A 22,889-nucleotide genomic window follows, 5' to 3' on the forward strand; every position below is an offset into this window, starting at 1 on the left:
TTTTAATATATTAGTGAATTGGATTTGCAACTTTAGTTTTATAAACCTTTAAAAATGATTGAAAATAAGCTACAAGGCTACAATATTATTTAATAATAACAATAATAATAACAATAATAATAAGTATCATTATTATTATTATTATTATTATTATTATTATTATTATTATTATTATTATTATTATTATTATTATATGTTTAGCATTTTATATAATAATAATAATTATTATTATTATTATTATTATTGTTGTTGTTGTTGTTGTTATTTTTTTATTATTATTCAGTGTTGGAATTGTAAAAATAACCTACAATACCCGTGATTCTACTAAAAATCTCCACCAGTGTAAGAGTCAAAACAGGCAAATTGCACCTAAAGAACTATTTAGCAATTGCCTCTTCAGATCACGTCTTTAAGCTCTCAGAATATCTTCATGCATATTTTACAATAATAACATGTAATTACATACATGTAATCTACATATTTAATATATTTATTTGAACATATTTATTATAGAGCTGAACACTATATCATTTGAGCAACCATAATCAAATGCGTGTCTGCAGTAGTCTCATCGCAGGCTTAGATTATCTTTTACTCTCTGAAAATAAAGATATTATTAAATATATATATTTTTTTATTATTATTTCTACAATGATGAGCATGTTGTTTTCCCAGAACACCATAAAGTACTGTTTATTTCTTTATTTTTGCTTGTAATTTTTTATAATTTATGGAGACGCACTGTATAGGAAAACACTGGATCATCTCAGTTGATCTAAATGAATGAAATCTCTTCAAATAGAGTTTTTCAAATATCTGATGAAATTATATTCATTCACAATATATATCGTTGCATAACATGTCATATTTTTTCAATATCATGCATCCCTAAAATATAAACACTTTTAATATGTTTTAAAGTTTGCCATTGCTTTAATTTAATAATATTTTGTGCAAAGCTTCATGGGATTGTAGTTCTTTCCCTCATTCAGCCTCTTAAATGTGAACTGCTCTTCTAACTTCTGATTTTGAAATACTTTAATGCTGATAATCAGAGTTTGTGATCATGGGATTCATGACTGGTTTGTATTAACTTATGTTAAACCCTGTAATTCCTATATGCGTTTAAAAAGACCATATAGGAAAAATAGCACCCAGATCACTCTTTCTTGCTTCAACACTGGTGTTGTCCTTTATGCGTGTGCAAATAATTTCTGTCTGTATTTGTGCTTGTCATCTGATGCTCTCAATCGCCATTAGTCGACCTTTAGTATTTCTCAGCACGCATTCGACTTCTGCGTTTGCGCGTTTGTATCTGCAGGTGTTTGAGAGCTCAAGACAGCATGAGTGTGTGTGTTTGTGGGAATCAGTACCCTCCGGATCTGAAATAGCACAGTGTGGAGGTGAGGGGGGGAGGGGAGCTCTGAAGCACAGGCATGGAAACGTGCAGATCCTGTTACAGGATCATAATATCACTGAAAACTCTGCGCTGCTCCATCCTCTCTGCTGCACTTGTTTCGCCTGCCCACACCAGCCTTTCTGCCGCATTCTCTCACTCCGGCTCCACCAGTACACCCAGTGCCGGAGCTCCAGCGTCACACCCGGTCCCTCATGCTCCGTATGTGTGCTGTGTAGGATTGGAACAGAACGTACAGCCTGCCTAGCAGCTCTGACATATTTCCAGACTGCGCTCTGACAACTCAGAAAGACCTCTGTGTTCATTTTTACACTAATTCCGCCATTATTTGGTGCTGTGTTTTTAAAAACTACAAACTAAGTTCGAGGCGTCCTTTCAAGGTGGGCTTTTGCCAATCATTTTTTCTAACACCATAAAGGCTGCCTTGCACCGTAGACATTTATTTGACGTTGTGTCTTTTGCTCTCCTTGGAGAGTTTTGAGTCAGGGTCATTGCTCAGCGCTGGTGCATTAGGGAGCAAAAAGACAGGTCGTCTGTTTGTGAATGTCTCTTTGCGTGAGGGAACACGGTGTGCTGCCCCAGCACTTCCTACAGAGGAGAATTCGACATTCCCCTCTTCCTCCTCTCTGGCTCCTCCTGTTGTCTCCCTGTGGTTAGTAGATCCAGGTCAGGAGCCAAAGTACAGGGTGCCCACAGTCGTTCTGGTGAAGTGCAGCTGACCAGTTTAAGAGGACATGTAAATCAAGAAGAAACGGTAGAATTAAAGTTCATCTCACTACTCTTCAGTTATGTTCACTATAATGTGAATCTCCACATTTTGTACACACATTGATCTTCTGAACCAGCGGTGCCCAAACTTTTTCCTACAAAATGCCAAAAGAAAACTTGATTGAGGGCTGTGTGCAAAACATATACCAAACCGTATATATTAAATTTTCCATGGGTAATTTCCTAATTTATTCATTAATATTTAACGCAGTATCATTTTTAAGCTTTTATGCTGAACTTATTATAGTAAAGTATAAACAATCCCATTTATAACACAATGGAGTTCAATGCTGAGTACACTAGTCAAGTTTACTTTGATTTGCTTATAGATGTCTTGTGCATTTGTCAAGTGACAGTATTTACATTTTAAAAGTCTGATTCATTCACAACATTTAATTTTAGGTGGCTTTTTTGTAGCTAAGTAATAAAACATAGAAGCAAAAGGTTACTTTAAATTTGAAATTGCGATCTCTGTCAAAGGCATTCACCCCAACCACCTCCCCATCATTCTCCCTCTTTTTAAATGGTATGGCGGGCCACATCAAAGGCTACCATGGGCCAACTTTGGCCTGCAGGTCCTACTTTGGATATCTTTACTCTAAACATTGTGAGGACATGTTACATAAGCCCAAGTATTACCCACTTCCTTAATGAATAACATGCTTTTTCATCGTTGCTGCAGCAATTTTGTAATGAAAATGTTAAAAATATTTTTTTCTTGCCTTTGTAGTGCTGGACAAAGATTAATTGCAATTAATCACCTAAAAAAATCATTTTGTCATAATGTGTGTGTGTGTGTGTGTGTGTGTGTGTATTAATCATGGCTATTGTAATTTATTTTTTACCACAATTTCAGCATAACAGTTGAAGTCAGAATTATTAGCCACCCTTTAAATTTATTTTTCTTTTTTTAAATATTTGGCAAATGATGTTTAATGTATGTTTGTGTAGATGATGCACAAAACTATTCTGTTATATATATTTAAATGTATTTATAATTTGCATAATATACATTCATTCGTTTATTTTCTTTTCGGCTTAGTATCTTTATTAATCCACACACACTCATTCACACTCACACACTACGGACAATTTAGCATACCCAATTCACCTGTACCGCATGTCTTTGGACTGTGGGAGAAACCCGAACACCCAGAAGAAACCCACGCGAACACAGGGAGAACATGCAAATTCCACACAGAAATGCCAACTAACCCAGCGAGGCTCGAACCAGCGACCTTCTTGCCGTGAGGCAACAGCACTACCTACTGCTCAAATTTTTCTCAAATATATGCATGCATGTTTGTATTTAGGTATAGATTTTAAATGTATTTAAATGTAAATTCGGTATAGTAGCAATGACGAGGGTGGGTGGCATGGTAATCAGTGTTTTAGGCAATGTGTGTTTTAAATTAATTTTTTATTATGTATTAATGTGTGTTTTAATAGTTGTTCAGCGTTGATATTCAATAAATAAATATAGATAGTATATAGTGTGATTTCAATTATTTAAAAATCAAGTAATAAAATCACCCTTTATTCAAAAATATCTCACTTGTAATATGTGCGCATATTTACTGTACAAAACTTGTCAGTGAATTATGAGGACAAAAACATAAAATAAATAAATAAATTGTTCATTAATCGTATTGGAGTTAACATTTTCAATTAATTGATTTTTTTTTTTTGGCTAAATTGCCCAGCTCTAAGTACACAAATAATTTTGTCAAAACAAATGTTTATTTTGGATTATTAATATTTGCCCAGCACTTATTATTATTTCATATTTAAATTAATTTAAATCTATTGTTTTTTTATTTATTTATTTATACTGAATGTATTTGCATATAAAATACATGAATGAGATAAAATGCAGATAAATTAAGCTGTATTTAAAAAAAACCATAAATGATAAATTAAATAAAACTAAGTTTTTATGCATGTTATTTTAGTAAATAATTATTTTATATATGAAAAGTGCCATCTGAAATTTCCATTGAAAATGAACATTTTTCTCAGCCCCCTTTGTTTATATTGAATTTTTTTTCACTTTTTAAGACAATAAAAAGCACTTATTCTTTGCCATAAAAGTGATATTACTGAACCTACACACAGGAACCTGATAAAAAAGCTCATTTTAGAAAGAAAATTCAGACGCCATTTTAAGGTTTTTGGATCTAAACTCTTCGTGTATATACTGTTTCTCATGCTTTTTAAAGAACACATGAAAATGTAGTGGTGTATGATATGGTTTAAGTTATATATTATCAAATACATTAAATCAAATGTAAAAAAAAAAAAGTTGTCTTTGTATATATTTGATAAACATAATTATTTTCATCTCCATTAGCCGAATACATGTTCTAGTTTTTACACTGCTTTCTGGGAATTTCTAGGGAGTCAGACTTTTAATGTACTGAAATTGTTTGGATAATGGAACAAAACAGGCCCGGAAACCTCTGGAGCATTTCTAAAGCAGGGAGCACAATGATGCACACTTTGACCTTACACAGTGAAGATGAAAGTAAAGTGATGGAGGGAAGCAGCAGCAGCAGAGGCAGACAGAGGCATAATCAGAAGGAATGCGCAGGGTGGGGCGGCAGTGGCATTTGAGTGCTGCAGACAGTCGGATCCACTCCTCAGCGTGAGTCACAAGGACGCGTTCAGCTGCCGTGGCATTCCTCTGTGTGGATTACTCTGGGAAACTTTATTTGCTCAAGACTTTCTTGAAAGATTCAGACAATGGCATACAGTTCTAAGGCCACTCCGGGTGAGTTTATAGCCTTAGCTAGAGACTAAACAGTTTTGTTTTGGTGTTTTTGTACTGTCACATTCATGTTCTGAATCACTCATAGATCTGATTCAACATTTGACTTTTTAAGATGATGGGTAGTGCTATTTTTATTTCTTGACTCATTCTTACACTTCTTTTCGGTTACTCATCCTTCAAATAATACCTCTCGAAAATGAGCTGAAATTGCTTTTAGTAATGTAACTTTTTTTCAGAAAAACTTGTCTTTCGGTTTGACGTCATTATGAATGTCTCCACTGAACCTTTAGTGCATTGAAGGTGGTGTTATGGAGTTTGACTGAATGACTGATGCATGTGTGCATCCACGTGAGCAAATAGTTGTTGTTAATGTAAGTGTGTTTTGCACAAGAATGCGAAAAGGCCAACTCAGGAATGTCCATGACGTGTTCAACGCTTATGCAATTTAATTATTTGAATTAATCAGTCTTTACATAGCTCAAATAGATCAAATTTACATTTTTATTCATAAAATATATTCACTAGCTAAATATAGCCTAACAGTTTGTGTTGGCTTATAATGTGCAGCTTTATAATGCATTCCACAATAGACACAATTCTTCTCTTTCTCTAAGAACTGTGAGTTTTTTAGCTTATGCATGCTTGCTTCATATTTCTATGAGCATCAGTGCATCTAATGTGCACATTTTACAATTAACACCTCAAACTTTTACTAATTATTTACTTTAAACTATTAAAACTGTTATTCTAATAGTTTTACTAATTATTCACCTCAAAACTATGCATTTCAATCATGTCCATGCTTTATCGACCATTGATAAGGTGTATATTATACAACATGGCTCAATTCAAAAACTTGCTTCCGTCTCAATTTTCATGAGACCACAAAAACGTAATTGAAAATACATTTGACTGTAGTTAGGTAAAATGAATGGTATATTCACCCACAAGTTCTGTTTCTTTTTGTACTAATCATATTTGCAGGGATATAGTTTTGACAGATCAATATTTCTGTGTAAATCATAACCAAATAAATACCAAAACAACACCTTAACAGTGTGTATGATTTGAAATCAACAACATATATCAAATAATCAAACACCCATCTCTATATGGACAAATTTTTTGGTGTGGTCAGTGTGCTCAGTACCTCATCCTGTACGGTGTTGAACTTGTTATACAGAGGGTTCAAGTTCAGTGAAGTCGAGTTCAGAAAAGAGATGTGAAATCAAAGTAAAGCTACATGGTCGCAATTAGGGCTGTGCGATTTTGGGGAAAATATCTAATTGTGAATTTTTTTATTATTATTTATTTTTATAAATAAAATTTTTTTTAACAGATTTTGTGATTTCGATTTGATTTGCAATTTAATATTGTAGTCAATATTATGTATCGTAGCTTCTTAATGCTAAAATGTGTTCGTTTAAAAAAGAACTGAAAATAACTGAAAACTAACTCCAACTTTAACTCAAATTTGTTTATAAGTATTCAGAAATGAAACAATAATTTTTTTTCTAAAGCAAACAGTAGTGAGTTATGGCGTTAGTTATCTTCTGGTGCCTTTGTGATGTTTTTTTATGTAGTGTAACAGCTGCAAACAACTCGGAAATTGTACCTTGCTGTTGCTCGCTAATAGATTGAGCATCACTGGCAATACTTTTAGTTGACTTTTTAGCAATATGCTCATCGAATAGCTTTTTAGGTGTTAGTTGTTGTATTTCCTTGTGCTATGGCAACAATTCTGCAACAGCTCTTACAAATGACCTGTTTTTGTTTGGTGTCTGTGACTTTGAAACCAAAATATTCCCATATTACTGACATGCTGTTTTTCTTTGATATGAATTTTTCTGTTAATTCTTCTGAAGCGACAGATGCCATCATCCCATTTGTCCGCTTATTTTTGTTCGTTTGTTTGTTTGTTTGTTTTATTGTAGGCTTTCCGCACGGTTTTGTTGCTCAATTCTGATTGGACAGAACAAAAGTGTGCTCGCTCATTTGGACAGTAAGACTGTCACACACAAACGGCAGCCACGCATTTGCCTTGGGTGGGGAAATTATATAATACAAAGATTTCATATCACAGCCTCTTGCGATAAGCTAATTGCAAGGTTTCTAATCGTGATTGCAATTCAATTTCAATGAATCGCACAGCCCTAGTCGCAATGCAGTTTATTCTTACATTAGCTTACGAAAACACTATTGGTTTGGTTTTGGAAATGGTGTAGGTCAGTTATTTGCTGGTCTAGGTGACAAACACTTAAAATGTAGACAGAACCATTTAGCTAGTGTATTTGTCATCTGAAACGGATTTCATGTTTTGTAAAAAATGTAGGCCGAGGCACATATTTCCAATGAAACTGGGGTGGTTTTACCAACAATCAATCAATCATAAATGAATCAATCAATTGTCAATTAATCATTGATGTCCATATTTATTCATAAACCCTTCATCTTACCAATTATGTGTGTGCTCTGCATGTTAACCAGCATGTTTGGGAATGCACATCCTTCTTCAGCAGACGTAACCTGATTTTCTCTCCAGCGAGTCGTATGTTGTTTTAGATCCTTCAGCTCAGAAGCTGTAGCGAGAGAAGAGAAAGCTTTCTTCCTTTAACTTTCCTCAGCCTCCTTTTCTCCCAAAACTCTCTCTCTCTCTCTTTGTCAACTCTTTGGGTGGATTCCCAGCTGACTGTGTTTGTCATAGTAACAGGCAGCAAAGCAACAGGCCCAGTCACTTGTACTTCCTGAGTGAGCAGAGCTGCCTGACAGATCTGCGTCTGCGCAGTGTGTGTGTGTGTGTGTGTGTGTGTGTGTGTGTGCAGGCAGGGCGAGGGTGCGTGAGGCTGTCAGCCTGTATTAAGTTCAAGCACACTGCATTGCTGCCTACTGCTACCGGGCTTCACTTTATGCTAATGAGGGGAGGCCTCAGGAACGGCTTCCTTCTCATTCTCTCTCTCTCTCTCTCTCTCTCTCTCACTGTCTCTGTGTTTTCTTTGTGGCCCAGAGAGGAGACTGATGTGTTGTTTTTAATGACTTATATGTTATACTCAATAAATGACCCTCATTCTGACCTTAAAGCCGATGTGAAATCAAAATGGACACCTTACTTTCTTACTTTTTGATTTTTCATTATTATTATTTTTTTGTGATTGGTTCATTAGCTCTCTTTGTTTCTGAAGAAAGGAATATTGGTCTTCATGATGATCTTTCATGACAATGTAATACCTTGCTTCGCTTCTGAATTGACTTCTCTTTTTTGCTGACATGTCATTTTAGAGACCGTTGTGACTATATTGAGTTAATATATTAATTAAAGGTGCAGTCCATATTTTTTCTCATTTAAAGTTTTACAGAGAAGAAGTTAACTGTAGTTTTAAAAATGTTTAAAGTCATAGGCAAGGTGAACATTTTAGTGTATAAATTGTATTTTGGTTGGGCGTACAGTGCTTAGCATATATAAGTACACCCCTCATCAAAATTCTTATTTTTAATAGGAAGCTATACAATATTAATTTAAGATAATGATCCAAAAACTTGTGTACCCAAATGTAAAAGAAAAATATTAAATACGAATTTAGACAAAATTGAGGAAAAATCAGGAGAAACAAAAAAATGGAAAAATTTTGTTGAAATGTTGTAGGTTGTAATTTTCTTTGCAATTTTTTGCTTGAATTTAATTGTATTATCTTTCCATTTCTACATATGTTTGGTGACTAAAGTATTATTTAAATATATCTGTGTAAAAAATTGTTTTGTTTAAATGCACCAAAATACATTGCATGGGGTGTACTCAATAATGCTGAGGACTGTATATTAGTTTGAGGCTTTGAGGTCATTATGGTTTCTTGGGAAATTATATATATATATATATATATATATATATATATATATATATATATATATATATATATATATATATATATATATATATATATATATATTATAAATAATATATATATATTATTTATTTTATTTTATTTCATTTTATTTTATTTTATTTTTAAGAAAATATGAGTCAGCGTTCCTGAAGGATCATATGACAGAGATGTCCATAGTATTGGCTGCAAAAAATTCAGCTTTGCCAACACAGATGTATTTTAAATTATATTAGAATACCTGAATTGGTTTTAAATTGTATTATTTCATTATTTCATATTTCACAATATTACACCTTTGCTATATTTAACCACAGTCTTAGTGAACGTGATTCAAAATAATATTACGGATCTCAGAATTTAACCGATAATCGATAGTCTATGTTTTATTAAAGAAGTTAAATCAGGATATAAAGATACTTTAGGATCGGAGAATGCATGAAATGTATTAAAGCTGCTGAACTGGTAGAGCATCCTCCAAATTCCATGACTCATGAGTTTAGTTCCCAGGAAACACGAAGTGTTCAAACGTAACGCATAATTTGAATACACTGAAAGCTGTTTGGATGAAACCGGCCACCAAATGATTAAATTAAATAATTGTAAGATATAAAAATATCTTAATTGAATGACAAACTAAAATAACCACCACACACATTTAAGCATGATGAAATGCACCAATGTACAACTTTTCTGTCCTTGAACACAGTGAGCAGATTGATCCAGTGTCCTGTAATACTACATTGACCAATATGATGTGCTTTAAATATCTCATATCATGAATCTAGAGCTACAGTAGCTGATAACACACACACACATATTCGCTCCTCCTCTCCATCCCCCTTTTCCACTAAACACTCAGCTGGATCTTGTCTTCCTGCAGCCAGCATGTATTTAAGCAGGGAGTGATCAGGGCTTTGCGCTCGTGTGACACATTCTTACCGTGAGTACTTACTGAAAGTCTGACACACATTTGCCTCTTTTCTCACTGCAGCAGTGCTCAGGAAGGAGTAGTCAGAGCTGTATTCCTGTAAACGTGCAGCGCGTACACTTATTTCCAGAAGAACGTCTTTCCCCTGCAGCTCAAAAGTGTGAATTCTTGTGCTCAGAGGTGTTCTTCAGGGGATTCTGTGATGCTTGTGCAGCCGTCTTCATATTGTTACCTTATCTGTTTGGCACAGTTGTAATGTAAGGCAGCTGATGGAGACGCACAGAGACTGTACTGACTCTCACCCCAGCGGCGGCACCGAATGCTAATATGACAACAGCTTGCTGGCCAATGTCATAGCAACCGAGCTTCAAGCCACAAATCTGTTATTCGCAACAATTTCTTGTGTTTTTAACTAACTTGGGTTAAACCAACTGTTATGTTTGTTAGTGCTTATCAAAATTATCATTTTGTACTATAGATTATCTATTTGGTAATCAAGAATGTAGTTTGTGACACGATGGCTCAGTGGTTAGCACTGTTGCCTCACAGCAAGAAGGTTGCTGGTTCGAGTCTATGGGCCATTTGGCATTTCTGTGTGGAGTTTTTGTTGTGTGGGTTTCCTCTGGGTGCTCTGGTTTCCCCCACAGTCCAAAGACATGTGGTGTAGGTGAACTGGTTAAACTAAATTGTCTGTAGTGTGTTATGAGTGTTTATGGATGTTTCCCAGTAATGGGTTGCAGCTGGAAGGGCTTCTGTTGTGTAAAACATGTGCTGGATAAGTTGGCGGATCATTCCGCTGTGGTGACCTTTGATGCATAAAGGTACTAAGCCAAAGGAGAATGAATGAATAAATGAATGAAATATAAACTTCCAAAATTGTTTATGTTCCAGTCCTGTTTCTCCTCATCCTTTCTGTACTTTTTTTTTTTAAAATGGAGCATACCGTTTCTGTCAGGAATTGCAAATTCGAACTAACAGTACAATTATCAAGAAAAGTGTTCAAAACACTCCCCTTATCTGCTATTGGTCAAATAAACAAACAGTCTTGCCCACAAACTGGCATCCCACTAGTTGAAATTTTCAAGCAAGCAGTACAATCTTCTAACATTTAATTCTACCTAGCTATACTTTTAGGAAACTCGTATTCCAAAGCCTGGCACGCATTATTATGGCATCATATATTTCAACTGAAACATATGTATAAACATAACATTAAAAAAAAATAGTCATGGTGCTCCAAGATTGGCCAGATGAGTCACCAGAGATCAACATTATTGAGCATCTCTGGGGTAAGACGTTGGGATGCACCGACACCAGTATCGGGTATCAGGTCGATACTTGGATAAAATACCCATACTCGTATCGTACATGAAATGCCGATACCACTCAACAATATTTCACTACTGTATGTGGATGTGATTTGTGTCCTACCTGACTTCAGTATCGTAATTTATTAATTAATATATTATATATTCATAGCTTAGTCCAGAGAGAGACTCCATAAAGTAACGTAAACTGCACATACTTGATTAGTGTCAGTGCAGTGATTATCCTTTAAAAGTTCATCCTTAATTGATAATTGATAAGGTCTGTGGATTTACAGGGTTATCAACAATGTGTTTATATTTTTATCTTGAAATAGTCTTCAGTTAAAGATTTTTGTGTTCATCCTTTTTACCGGCAAAGAATAAAACCTCCTTTAAAATTAATTGCACTTTCATTGAAACTAAATCTAAGAAGTATCGAAATCGGTTATCGATATCGCAGAGTACACAAATTAAAATACTCATACTCGCATTGGTTTGTAAATAAAAGTTGTATCGCTTCATCCCTAGTAAGATGGAGGAGGAGGCATTGAAGATGAATTTAAAGAATCTTGATGAACTCTGGGAGTTCAGATGACTTTATTAATAAGTTATTGTCACTGGAGTCACTGCAGAGATGTACGGATGCAGTCCTCCAAGCTCATGAGAGTCATACACGATATTAATTATTTTTACACTGCACCATGACTTTATATTCTACACTTTATATTATTTCTGTTAAATGACAAGACTTTTGTCTAAGCAAAGTTAGACCTTACTGTTCTAATTGAATATTTAAAAAACAAGACATAATCATATTTTATTTTGATAAAATAAGCGTTTTCTACAGGCCTTCGCCTTTCATACACTGTAAGCCACTTCTGATACCAAATGATCAACTAGAAGTCAAGTTAATATTTGCTGTTGCTAAAACTCGGATGGGCGACAAGATTTTTGTCAGGTAGTGTGTATATATATGTCTCTGATGTCACTTTTCACTCGAAGGACACACACCCTAAATCTCTCTTATATGTGGTTGCCTCTGCACACTCCAATGACACAGAGAAAGTATTTTAAGCAGAAAGCATTAGACACCTTTAACAGCTCATTTTCAAGAAACGTGTATGATTGGCTCTTTTGTCATTAGTTCTTTTTCTGTAGATCAAAAGAGTTTATGTGGAACCAGTGTTGAGTCATGAGAGATAAACAGCAGTGAGTCATGAAGGTAATGGGTGTCTGTGTGGCTAACACTCGATCTGTTTCTCTTTACTCCCCATGCAGATATATGTTGGGTAAAGGGGCAAAGCGGAAACTAGATGAGGATGAAGAGGGGCTGGAAGGCAAAGCGTTGGCGGCAGGGGCCGGAGCCGAAGGGCTGTCCAAGGTCTCCTACACCCTGCAGAGGCAGACTATCTTCAACATGTCTCTAATGAAGCTGTACAACCACCGGGCGGTCACCGAGCCCAGCCTGGAAAAACGTGTGCTTATAAACAACATGCTGAGGCGCATCCAGGATGAACTGAAGCAAGAGGGCAACCTTCGACCGCTCTTTTTCCCACCTTCCCCTCCACCTGATGACCCAGTAGATGAAAGTTTCCGCGAGCCACAGCCTGCTTTCAGCGTTTTGTCCATGGTGGCGCCCCCCATCTCCCAGTCCCCGGCTCTCTCCGCTTCTAGCCTGACATCCCCTTCATCAGGCCTGTCAAACCCAGCGCCTCTGGAGGCCTGTCTCACCCCGGCCTCTCTTTTAGAGGAGGACAATGTCTCCCTTTGCACATCACCCTCACCGCTCGCTCCCCCTGCTCCTACATCAAGACTCTCTCCATCTGTGGCCAGAGATAGCTTCTCTTCAGCCCTGGATGAGATTGAGGAGCTCTGTCCTTCACCTTTACCTACAGCTACGTCAGCGCCCGGTGCTACCTCCCCCTCGCCTCTCCAGTTGTGTCCCCCCAGCTTAAACTCAGGGGCCTTGGACTCCAAAGACTGCAGTAAGCCCTGCAGCCCGAAGCTTGAAGGGCTGGTCCCGCTGGCCGAGGAACGTTCAGCGGTCCCCAACACACCAGAGACTCTTCCTCCTAACAGCCTGGACATGAGCACCTCTCCGTCAGCCTCGTCCTCTGGATTTCTGACGGACCTAGCTCTGGACGACATCCTCTTTGCAGACATTGACACCTCCATGTACGACTTTGACCCCTGCACCTCATCCTCAGGTGCGGCACCATCAAAACTGGCGCCCATGGTGACTGCGGATGAGCTTCTCAAGACTTTTTCGCCATACAGCGGTGCCGCTCCTGCTGTCAGCTCCAACCAGCCTTTCAAAATGGACCTCACAGAACTGGACCATATCATGGAGGTGCTTGTGGGATCGTGACCGGGGTTTGGAAGGGAACTTGCTCGGGGGAGAAAATGCAAATCCAATCAAAGAGTTTTTAAATGCAGAACAGAACAAAACTAAAGAATTACTTTGTGAGTGTTTGGTTTTTTTGTACAGTTTTTTTTTGTGTTTGTTTTGTTTTTAAAGACTAATGTCCATTTTAATGGTAATGTTGCCCAGTACTACTTCTCAACACTGTGCATGCACTGTGCTTGCCTTTCCCAAAAAATTGAACATGAGGAAATCTTACGGAACACATTTTGGATTCTGGCCGATCCGAGTGCCTTCATCATTTACGACCACTTGGTAAATTCTTGTTTGTTTGTCTCGTCTCTTTATTTCCTCGTCATTTCTAATTGAACAAGATAGATTATCAGCTGTACTGTCTCTCTTTCCCCTTCTCAGCATACAGGTGCAAGAATGTGCAACGACAGCCTTGTTCTCATGTTCATTTTCACAAAGCACAATGATTTTGAAAGCAGAATGTTGCTATTTTATGTTTATGTGGTGTTTTTTTATGTTCAGAGCTGTTTTATTGCTTTTTAGTAATATTTAAAATAGGCTGTTAATATGTGGTCATCTATTCATTGAATTGTTTGTCTGCTTCCGCTTAAAGGGGTAGTTCACCATTTACTCAACCTCCTTCCAAGGCTGTATGAGTTTCTTTCTTCTGTCGGATAAAAAAGATACAGTCAAGCCTAAAATTATTCACAGCCCTTGTAAATTCCTACTTCGTTAATTTTAATCAACCAGCAGGTTTTTTTTTTCCAGAAATGACAGAAAATTATCCTAAAAGATAATAAGATGATTTACAATAGGCATCATTGTCTAAAAAATTTTTCTCCGCTTTTATGAACAAAAAGTGGCAGTCAGAATTTGCCAGGGACATGAATAGTTTCAGGCTTGACTATATGACTATTGGCTCTATTTTAACGATCTAGGTGCAAAGTCTAAAGCACATGAAGCAAAAGCATTAGGGCGTGTCTGAATCCACTTTTTCAATTTTAAGGATAGAAAAATACGCTCTGCACCCCAGCGCATGGTCTAACAGGGTTGTGCTTATTCTCTTAATGAGTTATGGGTGTGTTTTGAGCATATCGTACATTAAACCAGTCAGAGTCTCTGTCTGCAGAGAAATGAGCATCCTCCATTCGGCCTCTTTACTTTTTCTTTACTTTTACTCTTTACTCCTTCACTTCCGTGGATAAGAAAACGGTGTTACGCACTTTACTAAAGACGTCTTTCATCCTACATATTTAATTTCGTTTAAGCACAAAGATTTGTTTCAAAACTATTTCTAAATTTAGTTCTAATTGCCAGCAAAGGAATAAATGAACAGTAATTATATCCAAACACGCGTCCTATTCTTATGCCCCATATGGTGATGCATTCGTCTACAAAACCTGACAGGTGGACAAATATAAACGTGTTGTTAATAATAACATTATAAAATGCAAATTGTCATGAATAAACTGAAAAAAGCCACTCGAGATAAGGCATAGAGGCAGTGGTTTTTATATTTATGTAGAAAATAATTATTTTTGAGACATTTAATTGCATTGTATTTTATTTTAATTTCAATGTTAAATAAATAACATTTTATTGCTGTACATCCTGTGTGTATTAAGCAATGCGTACGCGTTTGGACTCGCATAGACGCATAACTAATGTGCTCTGCGCTGTACTTTAGATAGTTAATGGTGCAGCCTATTTCAGTTCCTCAAAATAGCAATGCGCCTTAACACACCTCCTTTGTAGATCGGCACACCCATGAGTCCACAAAGTGGCGCAAATAGATTTGCTATGTAAACAACATGGTGCAAAATGTGAAAATGACTGTTGCGCTGGTCTAAAAATAGCAACAAATCGTGCCCAACACGTCTTGCTCCTTATTGCTCTGGGTGTATGATAGGGCCCTTTATCTCTTGACTATATTAAAAATTTATTTTGTCCAAGTAATGAAAGTCAATGAGTTTTAGTATTCTTTGCACACCATTCTTTAAACTATGTTCTGCTTCACAGAAGAAATCAAATCTTTTTGGTCTGGAGCAACATAGAGTTGAGTAAATGATAGGATTTTCATTCCGGTGGAACTATCCATTTAACCTTCCTTCAACAAAACATATATATATTTATGAAATGAAAGCATTTATGGATTGTGGTTTACCAGGTTATTTATACATTTGATGTGTGTAGTGGTCAGATATTTACAGTCAACCAACCAAATTTCTTGCGATCTGCCATAACGGCTCAAGATTCCATTTGTTTACATCTCAGCTGGCAATAAGCGAACGTTTGTTCTGATGCACATTGTTTTACAGATACATTTCTTCAATTAATAAGCCAATGCTAAACCCCTTTACGCTACAAATACTGTATGCAATCAATGCTTTTCTGATCAGTAATAAGCAAACTGTCAACTTCTCTCAGCCATTTCCTTTTTTATCTGTGTCAAGGCATTGTTGGAACTTCCCTTTTTTGGCCTTTGTTTTTGTCCTTCTATCATCACTCAGTTTTAGCCGGTTCAGTTTTAATGCTACACTAATGCAAAGAGGGTCTATGCATGTCTGCTCATGCAAAAAAATTCAGACCACCGTACTGGACATGCAAGTTTATAAGTACTATTCAGTTACCATCATCATCTGTTTGCCAAACATTTCTGTCATACACATCTCTCAACGGTACATTTCTGTTAACATACTAATGCATGCAGGATTATAGCTCATAATTGTACAGATGATTTTTGTATGGTTTGGTCTTATTTTATTATATTTATACCATTGTTTTGTTTGAGTTTTATTGATTGTGTCTGTTCATGTTCCAGTCAGACTTTCTCTCTGATGTCCTGCTGGGTTCTAGTGTCGTTTTGGCCAGTAGATATGGCCATATTACATTTTAGCTGGGGAGTTTGATATGCACAAGTATGAGGGGAAAGTATTCTGCATGTATGTGCAATAAACAGCACAGTATATTTGCTATTAAGAAACACTGAAGGCAATGAGGATGGTTGGAAGGATAATTTTATGTGTCTGACATAAAAGTAAAGGGACCATTTATCATATCAGCTGTATTAGACTGACATAAACTAGCTAATTAAATATACACACCGACAAAAACTGTGCATAATATGCCTTGGTAAGGATCAGCTGGGGACGGAAGGAGCGTGCAATGTCAGAGAGAGAGGAAAACATAGACATTTATTCTTCAATAAGTGTGACCAGTCATAATCTGATGTTTTAAGAGACATTTTTGGTTGGTTTTCACCCAGAGTTCAAAAGAGAGAATGTCTGCGAATTGAAAACATGCGTGAATGAGAGCCGAGCGGACAAAAAAACCATGGAATCAAAACTATGATTAATATGACTTCTAGGATTTTTGGATTTGGAGTGTTTGTTTTAAGTTATTTATTGTTTTGTTTCCTGTGTAAATATATTTATTTTATTTCTTCCGATGTTGAGCTAACATCCAGATTGTAATTTGTACAGAATATGAGATAGGAATGTATTATGCTTACGGGAATGTATCACTGCTTATTAATTGGGGTGGAAGCCATTTTGTTTATGTTTGTTTCATCTTGTTTTAATATGCATTATTTTATGTTTCTCGTATGATCATTTGGGGTGGCGTTCGTGCTAGATGTTGAGATCAACATGCTCTGCCCCTATTTAATTATGAGTATTTAATGTTTTATGTATTTCAGATTGTGTGCAAGGGAAAGGTTTGTGAAGCAATACTTTATTCTCTGCAAACTTTTAGATTTCAATCTTCCAAAGCCTATTTCTGGGGAAAACAAATCTTTTTGAGAACCCTCAATGCCAAATGTAAAAAGAAGAAGAAGAAAGGCAGCATGATTTTTGATGATATTGGTTGTTGTTTTTTAAATGGTATCTCACTGTCCCATGGTTCAGGCCACACGTTTGCGGAAAGTGGTTTCAGGATGGTGACCACTAGGATTATTCATGTGTATGAGTGGATGAGTGAGTGTGTGAGAGAAAGAATAAAAGAAATAGTCAACATGTGGTGGAGGGGCTAAACCCTTTTTCTGCTCATTAAGAGAGGCTGTATCTTCAAGCCTTGGAGCTGTGCCTTTTTCTATGCAATATTACAGACATATTCATTTTGAGAAAAATAACCCATCAGCTGATGATCACTGTATTTGCATCAAGGTGTGGACTGTAGAATATATATAAAATATGGACATGTGTCTATGAATTTGAAACAGTCTTACTTTTCTAGTTTTATATCATACAATAAAATGGATAAAAATTACATTGTGTTTGTTCTCTTTATTTTGCACCATGACTCTTAATAAAGGATTTTACTTACGACAAATAAATAAAACTGACCTAACTATAAATCAACCATGGTTTGCTACCCAAAACATAGTTTAATCATATTTGTAGTAAAACTAAGGTTATTAAATATGGTTATGCAGGGTGTCCGCAAGGTCTAAAAATGTCTTAAACTTTAAAACAGAATTTTAAGCATTTAAAAGTCTTAAATTCACTGAATTATTGTCTTGTTGGTCTTAAACCGGTTTTAATTTTACGAATGTAAAACTGCTCAATCAGGCAGAAACTCATTCAATCACTTATAACCCTCAATAAAACATTTATCAAAGCTTTATTATATATATATGAGCGACCCATAGAAATATGTAAGGTTAATTCCTACACTTACACTATAACGTAAACGATGTTATTAAAAATATATAGTGGTTTGTGACAAAATTGTTTTCAAAAATGAGAAGAAAAGGACTACACTAGTGACTTAAAACTATTTACATTCGCATTTAAGGTGAAAAAGAAAATTGAAGTCTACATTTTACACATAGAGCAACTTAACCAATCGTTTACGTTTATTTCTTTTTTTTGCACCAATGAATTTACTTATCACAAATAAAAAAAAACAGACTTAATTACAAATCAATCATGGTTTGTTACACAAAACATAGTTTAATCATGGTATTTGAAGTAAAACTAAGGTTATTTTATTGGGTTATATGTGCCATGGATGCTGCACCTTCACTATAATTGAAACGACGTGTGATATAAAAATATGGTGGTTTGTGACTAAACTACCTCCAAAAATGAATAAAAAATGCTACACTAATGACTTAAAAAACAATTAGCTGTCGCATTTAAGGTGAAAAAGAAAATAAAAGTTAGCCTTCTACAGACAGAGCATCTTAACCAATCACACAAGTTTATGTTTCGTTTATGATTGCAGTGGCCAATCAGAGGCGTTTAGATTAGTCACCGCTGAGTCACCAGAGTTCTATTGACTAAGCTTGAACTCGCTGACAGGAGTCTTCACGCCATGAGAATATTCTCTTTACACAATATGATCGACAACAAACTGCAGATACGATGTAAGTAGAGATTTATTTCAATGTTTGACAGCTTCAATGATCACTTAGCCTTTTCAAATCTTGTCCAAAGCTACTGAGATGTTTTGAATCAACAGCAAAAAGTAGGCCAACTTGTGCCAAATGTTAATAATTTTATTTTTAAAAATAATGCAGCCCATACCTGCTAGTCTTTTTTTTTGTAATAATAACCCTTAGAAAAATAAATAATTAGTTAAATAAAGCAAGTAAAAAACGTGGACAGTTTTCTTAAACGCATCAGTTTAGCCTTAGTATTTTTTAGTAAAACTGTGTTTATGTCACAAATATGCCACAAAACCATGATTACACCTTTAGCATAATTAACCATAGATATTCTTTTTACAAAAGGCAAGTACATAAATCCCATTCAAACATTATTTTAGTAGTTTCAGTTCAAAGCATTCTGTATTTGACAGATACACTTAATCAGGTAATATTACAATTTAGCTCGTTAAAGGTAACGTTAAAAAGAAAATGCTAAGGGGGTAAATAATTTGAGTTAGATTGTTTATCAAGTGCATATGCATGGTACGATATCCTGTTTCAAAGTTTACCGCTAACATTTTCTGTAATACAGTTCTTGCTGTATAAGTAAGTTGTCTTTAATATTAGTTTTTTTTTCAAAGATGTGTTTGTTAGCCTACGATTCAGCAAACATTTAAAAAAACAACTTATGCACCTACATACAAGCAAAAGATTTTTTTCCACCCAGACATTTATATAGAATTATTATTAGGGAGGGTTTAACCTTTAATTGGAAAGGACAGTGGAGGTTACAGACAGGGAAGCATTGGAAGCAGAGAGAGGGGAAGGGCCGGCAAAGGACCTCAGCTGGGAATTGAACTTGGGTTGCCGTGAGTGCTATATGCAGGTGTTATACATGGTGCTATATGTCAGCGCACTTATCCACAAGGTTATTGACGCCGACTATACCCAGACATTAAAAAATAACTTATTTATAGTAGTAAACACAATATCGTGAAACTTGGGCTGCACGAAATGGGAAAAATCTGACATTTTGATATTTTTTTCTCTGTGATTTATTTTGCGATATCCCAGATACCAGATGACTTAACTCTATTTGGAAAGTCATTCATTTAGATTGATTCATGTATAGGTCTATATATTATTTTATTTAAATATATATTTTATATTATTTATTATTTACATTAAATAAACAAACTACAGTCATAAAAAAACACAATGGAGCAAAGATTAAGAGACATAATTTGTGGTTTTCTGGGGAGTCTAACCATATTCAGGTAAATTAATTGAATAATTACATGTAAAATAACAGTGAATTGGTCTTCATCATTTAAATAATCCAATAAAAATAATCTTTATTAATTACAATTTCTTCTGCCTGAATGCTCTAAACTATCTTAAAATGATTACACAGTTACAGGAATTAATTAATTAACAAACTTTTGGTATATTATGGTTCAATTCTGCAGTGATTCCACAAATCTTGTGTTATAACCTGTGGTTTCTGCCTGGTCAACTATAATCCCAACCCAACATTGCATATCTTGCAATTTGACTACTGGATAGACACATTGTGATATCAACGCTGAAATGATATATTGTGCAGGGCTACGTGAAACCATGGTATTTTTATCCAAGGTTATCATTTCTTCAGAAACGTATAGTGCCGAAAAGCGCACCCCTGCTAGATTATGCACCCCCTCATTCACTTGTATGGGATTAATTGGGATTAGAAGGTGTAGTTGGGATTAGGTAATCAGGTAGTGAATTTAGCAAGGGGGTGCATAATTTGGCAGGGATGCATTTTACGGCACAACACCAGCCCATGCCTACGAGTGCATGTCAGGTAAAGGTTAAACCTATATAATTTCGGATTCATTGAGCTGCTGTGTCCAAAACAGTAGACATTTCTCTGCATCAACTGTTGCCTCCATTTTGCACCCATGACTCATGGGCTGGTATAGCAGGAGTCTATTTCCAGTATTGGGGCCACACAGCTGTGCAGCAGGGACAGTTTTAGCACGTGGCAATATCTGTTGGGGAACGGCCTAACTGATCTCAGGTCAGCCCGAATGTTTTGTCTCCTGTGGATCATGTTGCTTTTTACGAGAGTGGCGAGTCAGTGTGTGATCTGTAGGATCACGCACACTGACCATCTCACTTTTACTATTTGTTTTTCTTTCCCTTTATCTAAAACAACAAGTAGTTTCTCTTTAACCTTACAGTACATTCAGGAGGCTCTTAATCCAGCGCTGTCAGGAAGGGCTTGTTTTCACTTTACCCTCATTTTTAGTCAAGCTTCTTAACAAGTTTCGTGTTTCATGTGTAAAAAAGAGGGAGATATTTGCCTTCTCATACTGTATTGTTTCCTGTAAAGGCTGTGAGGCCAGTGTCATAAAGCTGACTAATTTGCTGTGGTTTTTATCCGTCCTCTCCTTTTCTACATTCTTTGTTGGCCCAGTTTTATCCACGTGAGGAAGTGGGTCAAACTAAAGAAGAAGAAAAAAGAATGTATGTTTCCTAACTGCAGCTCACTGCTTTTGCATGACTAGAATGTGCTGCAGTGTTTGCAGTTTCATTACTTCAGCCTTTTAAAGACATCACAAAACAAATTACTCAGACACTCAAAATGACTGAGAGAGAGCATCAAAGCCGGATTTATATGTTAGCTAAAGCTAAAGCCATTAAATGGCTTTCAAAAATGTAAAGTGAAAATAAAGTGTTAAATGGAGAGAAAAAAACTCTACAAAAAATAAACTTGTTTAATTTCAGCTAGTTTTTATATAATATTAATAATTTTTATGCTAATATAAAATCTAAAAACCAAAATCAAAATAAGTAAAAAATAAAAGCTTTATAGACAAATTTTTTAAAATTATTAAGACAAAATCATAGTTTAAAAAGGGATGCACCGATACCAGTATCAGGTATCGGGTTGATACTTGGTTAAAATACTCATACTCGTATCGTGCATGAAATGCTGATACCACGCATCGATACCACTAAACAGTATTTCATTATGTTGATGTAATTTTTAGTCCTACCTGATTTCCATGTTTTAATGTATTAATTAATGTATTATATATTAATAGCTTAGTCCAGAGAGAGACTCCATAAGGTAACAGAAACTGCACATACGCAAGGATTATCCATTAAATGTCCATGCTTAATCGGTAATTGATAAGGCCTGTCGATTTACATTATCAACAATATGTGTTTATTGTTAGCTTGGAATAGCCTTCGGTTAAAGATTTTTGTGTTCATCCTTGCTACTGTCAGAAATTAAAACTTCTTCAAAATTACTTGCACTTTCATTGAAACCAAATCGAAGAAGTATCGGAATCGGTACTTGGTATTGGCGAGTACACAAATTAAAATACTCTGACTCATATCGGTTTGTAAAAAAGTGGTATCGCTTCATCCCTAAATTAAAAAAATGGAAACAGTAAAAGAAATTGTATAATACTATAAAAGAAATAATATAATAATAAGAAAATCTATAATACTTAAAATACATTACTAAAAAGACAGCTTCAGTCCTCATGTTTTATTTTTTAGCATTTTCCCCTCTCATTTTTAACAGTCTTCATAGTTAGTAAGTGGTAGAAAGATTACTGAAAAATCATACTCAAGTAAAAGTACCATTACTTGCAAGTTGAGTAAAAGTATTTGTTGTAAATATTACTCAAAGTATGAGTAAAAAGTAGCCCTTTTAATAGTATTCAAGAGTAGCGAGTATTAAAAAGGTTAAAATGGAAGGTTTTATTTCAGATAAAATGTGTACTTCAGTTGGAACTCCCCAGGGTTGTGTTTTATCTCAGTTATTATTTATTTTATGTACAAATTATTGTATAAGTTCATTTGAAAATAGATATATCGTAACATATGCAGATGATACATATGGAAGAAAATGTGAAAATTCAAACCTTCTCCTAAACATTTCTAAAACTAAGGAGATGGTTATTGATTTTAGAGAGAGAACAAAAAGCAAAACTCATCCCACATTAATTGATGGAGAGCAAATCCAGTTAGTAACAAATTATAAATATTTGGGTGTGATGTTGGACAATAAGCTG

The 22,889-nt window shown here is 35.5% G+C and overlaps 2 protein-coding genes across 9 annotated transcripts in view; both read left to right on the forward strand.

Moving 5' to 3' along the window:
* The window catches only part of sertad2b (SERTA domain containing 2b), a 69,480-nt gene extending 51,772 nt beyond the window's left edge, over window positions 1–17,708 (forward strand). For 2 of the 3 annotated variants that reach the window (XM_087277653.1, NM_212794.1), the window contains 1 exon segment: window positions 12,347–17,708. In XM_087277653.1, coding sequence (XP_087133779.1) covers window positions 12,351–13,436 — 1,086 coding nt within the window. In that variant the 5' untranslated portion in view covers window positions 12,347–12,350 and the 3' untranslated portion in view covers window positions 13,437–17,708. 3 annotated transcript variants of the gene reach the window in all.
* Window positions 17,709–17,770: 62 nt separating this feature from the next.
* Window positions 17,771–22,889, forward strand: part of lgalslb (lectin, galactoside-binding-like b) — a 37,558-nt gene continuing 32,439 nt past the window's right edge. For 2 of the 6 annotated variants that reach the window (XM_087277662.1, XM_087277661.1), the window contains exon 1: window positions 18,688–18,810. Coding sequence is in view for 1 of the 6 variants with exons in the window: in XM_087277655.1 (XP_087133781.1) it covers window positions 18,759–18,810 (52 nt within the window). In the remaining 5 variants the exon portion in view is untranslated. Of the gene's footprint in view, window positions 18,811–22,889 lie in introns of all 6 variants that reach the window. The other 4 variants (XM_087277655.1, XM_087277660.1, XM_087277663.1 and 1 more) reach the window with 4 other exon arrangements.

Source organism: Danio rerio, chromosome 13 (assembly GCF_052040795.2).
Source record: "Danio rerio strain M-AB ecotype USA chromosome 13, GRCz13ab, whole genome shotgun sequence".
Classification (NCBI taxonomy): domain Eukaryota; kingdom Metazoa; phylum Chordata; class Actinopteri; order Cypriniformes; family Danionidae; genus Danio; species Danio rerio.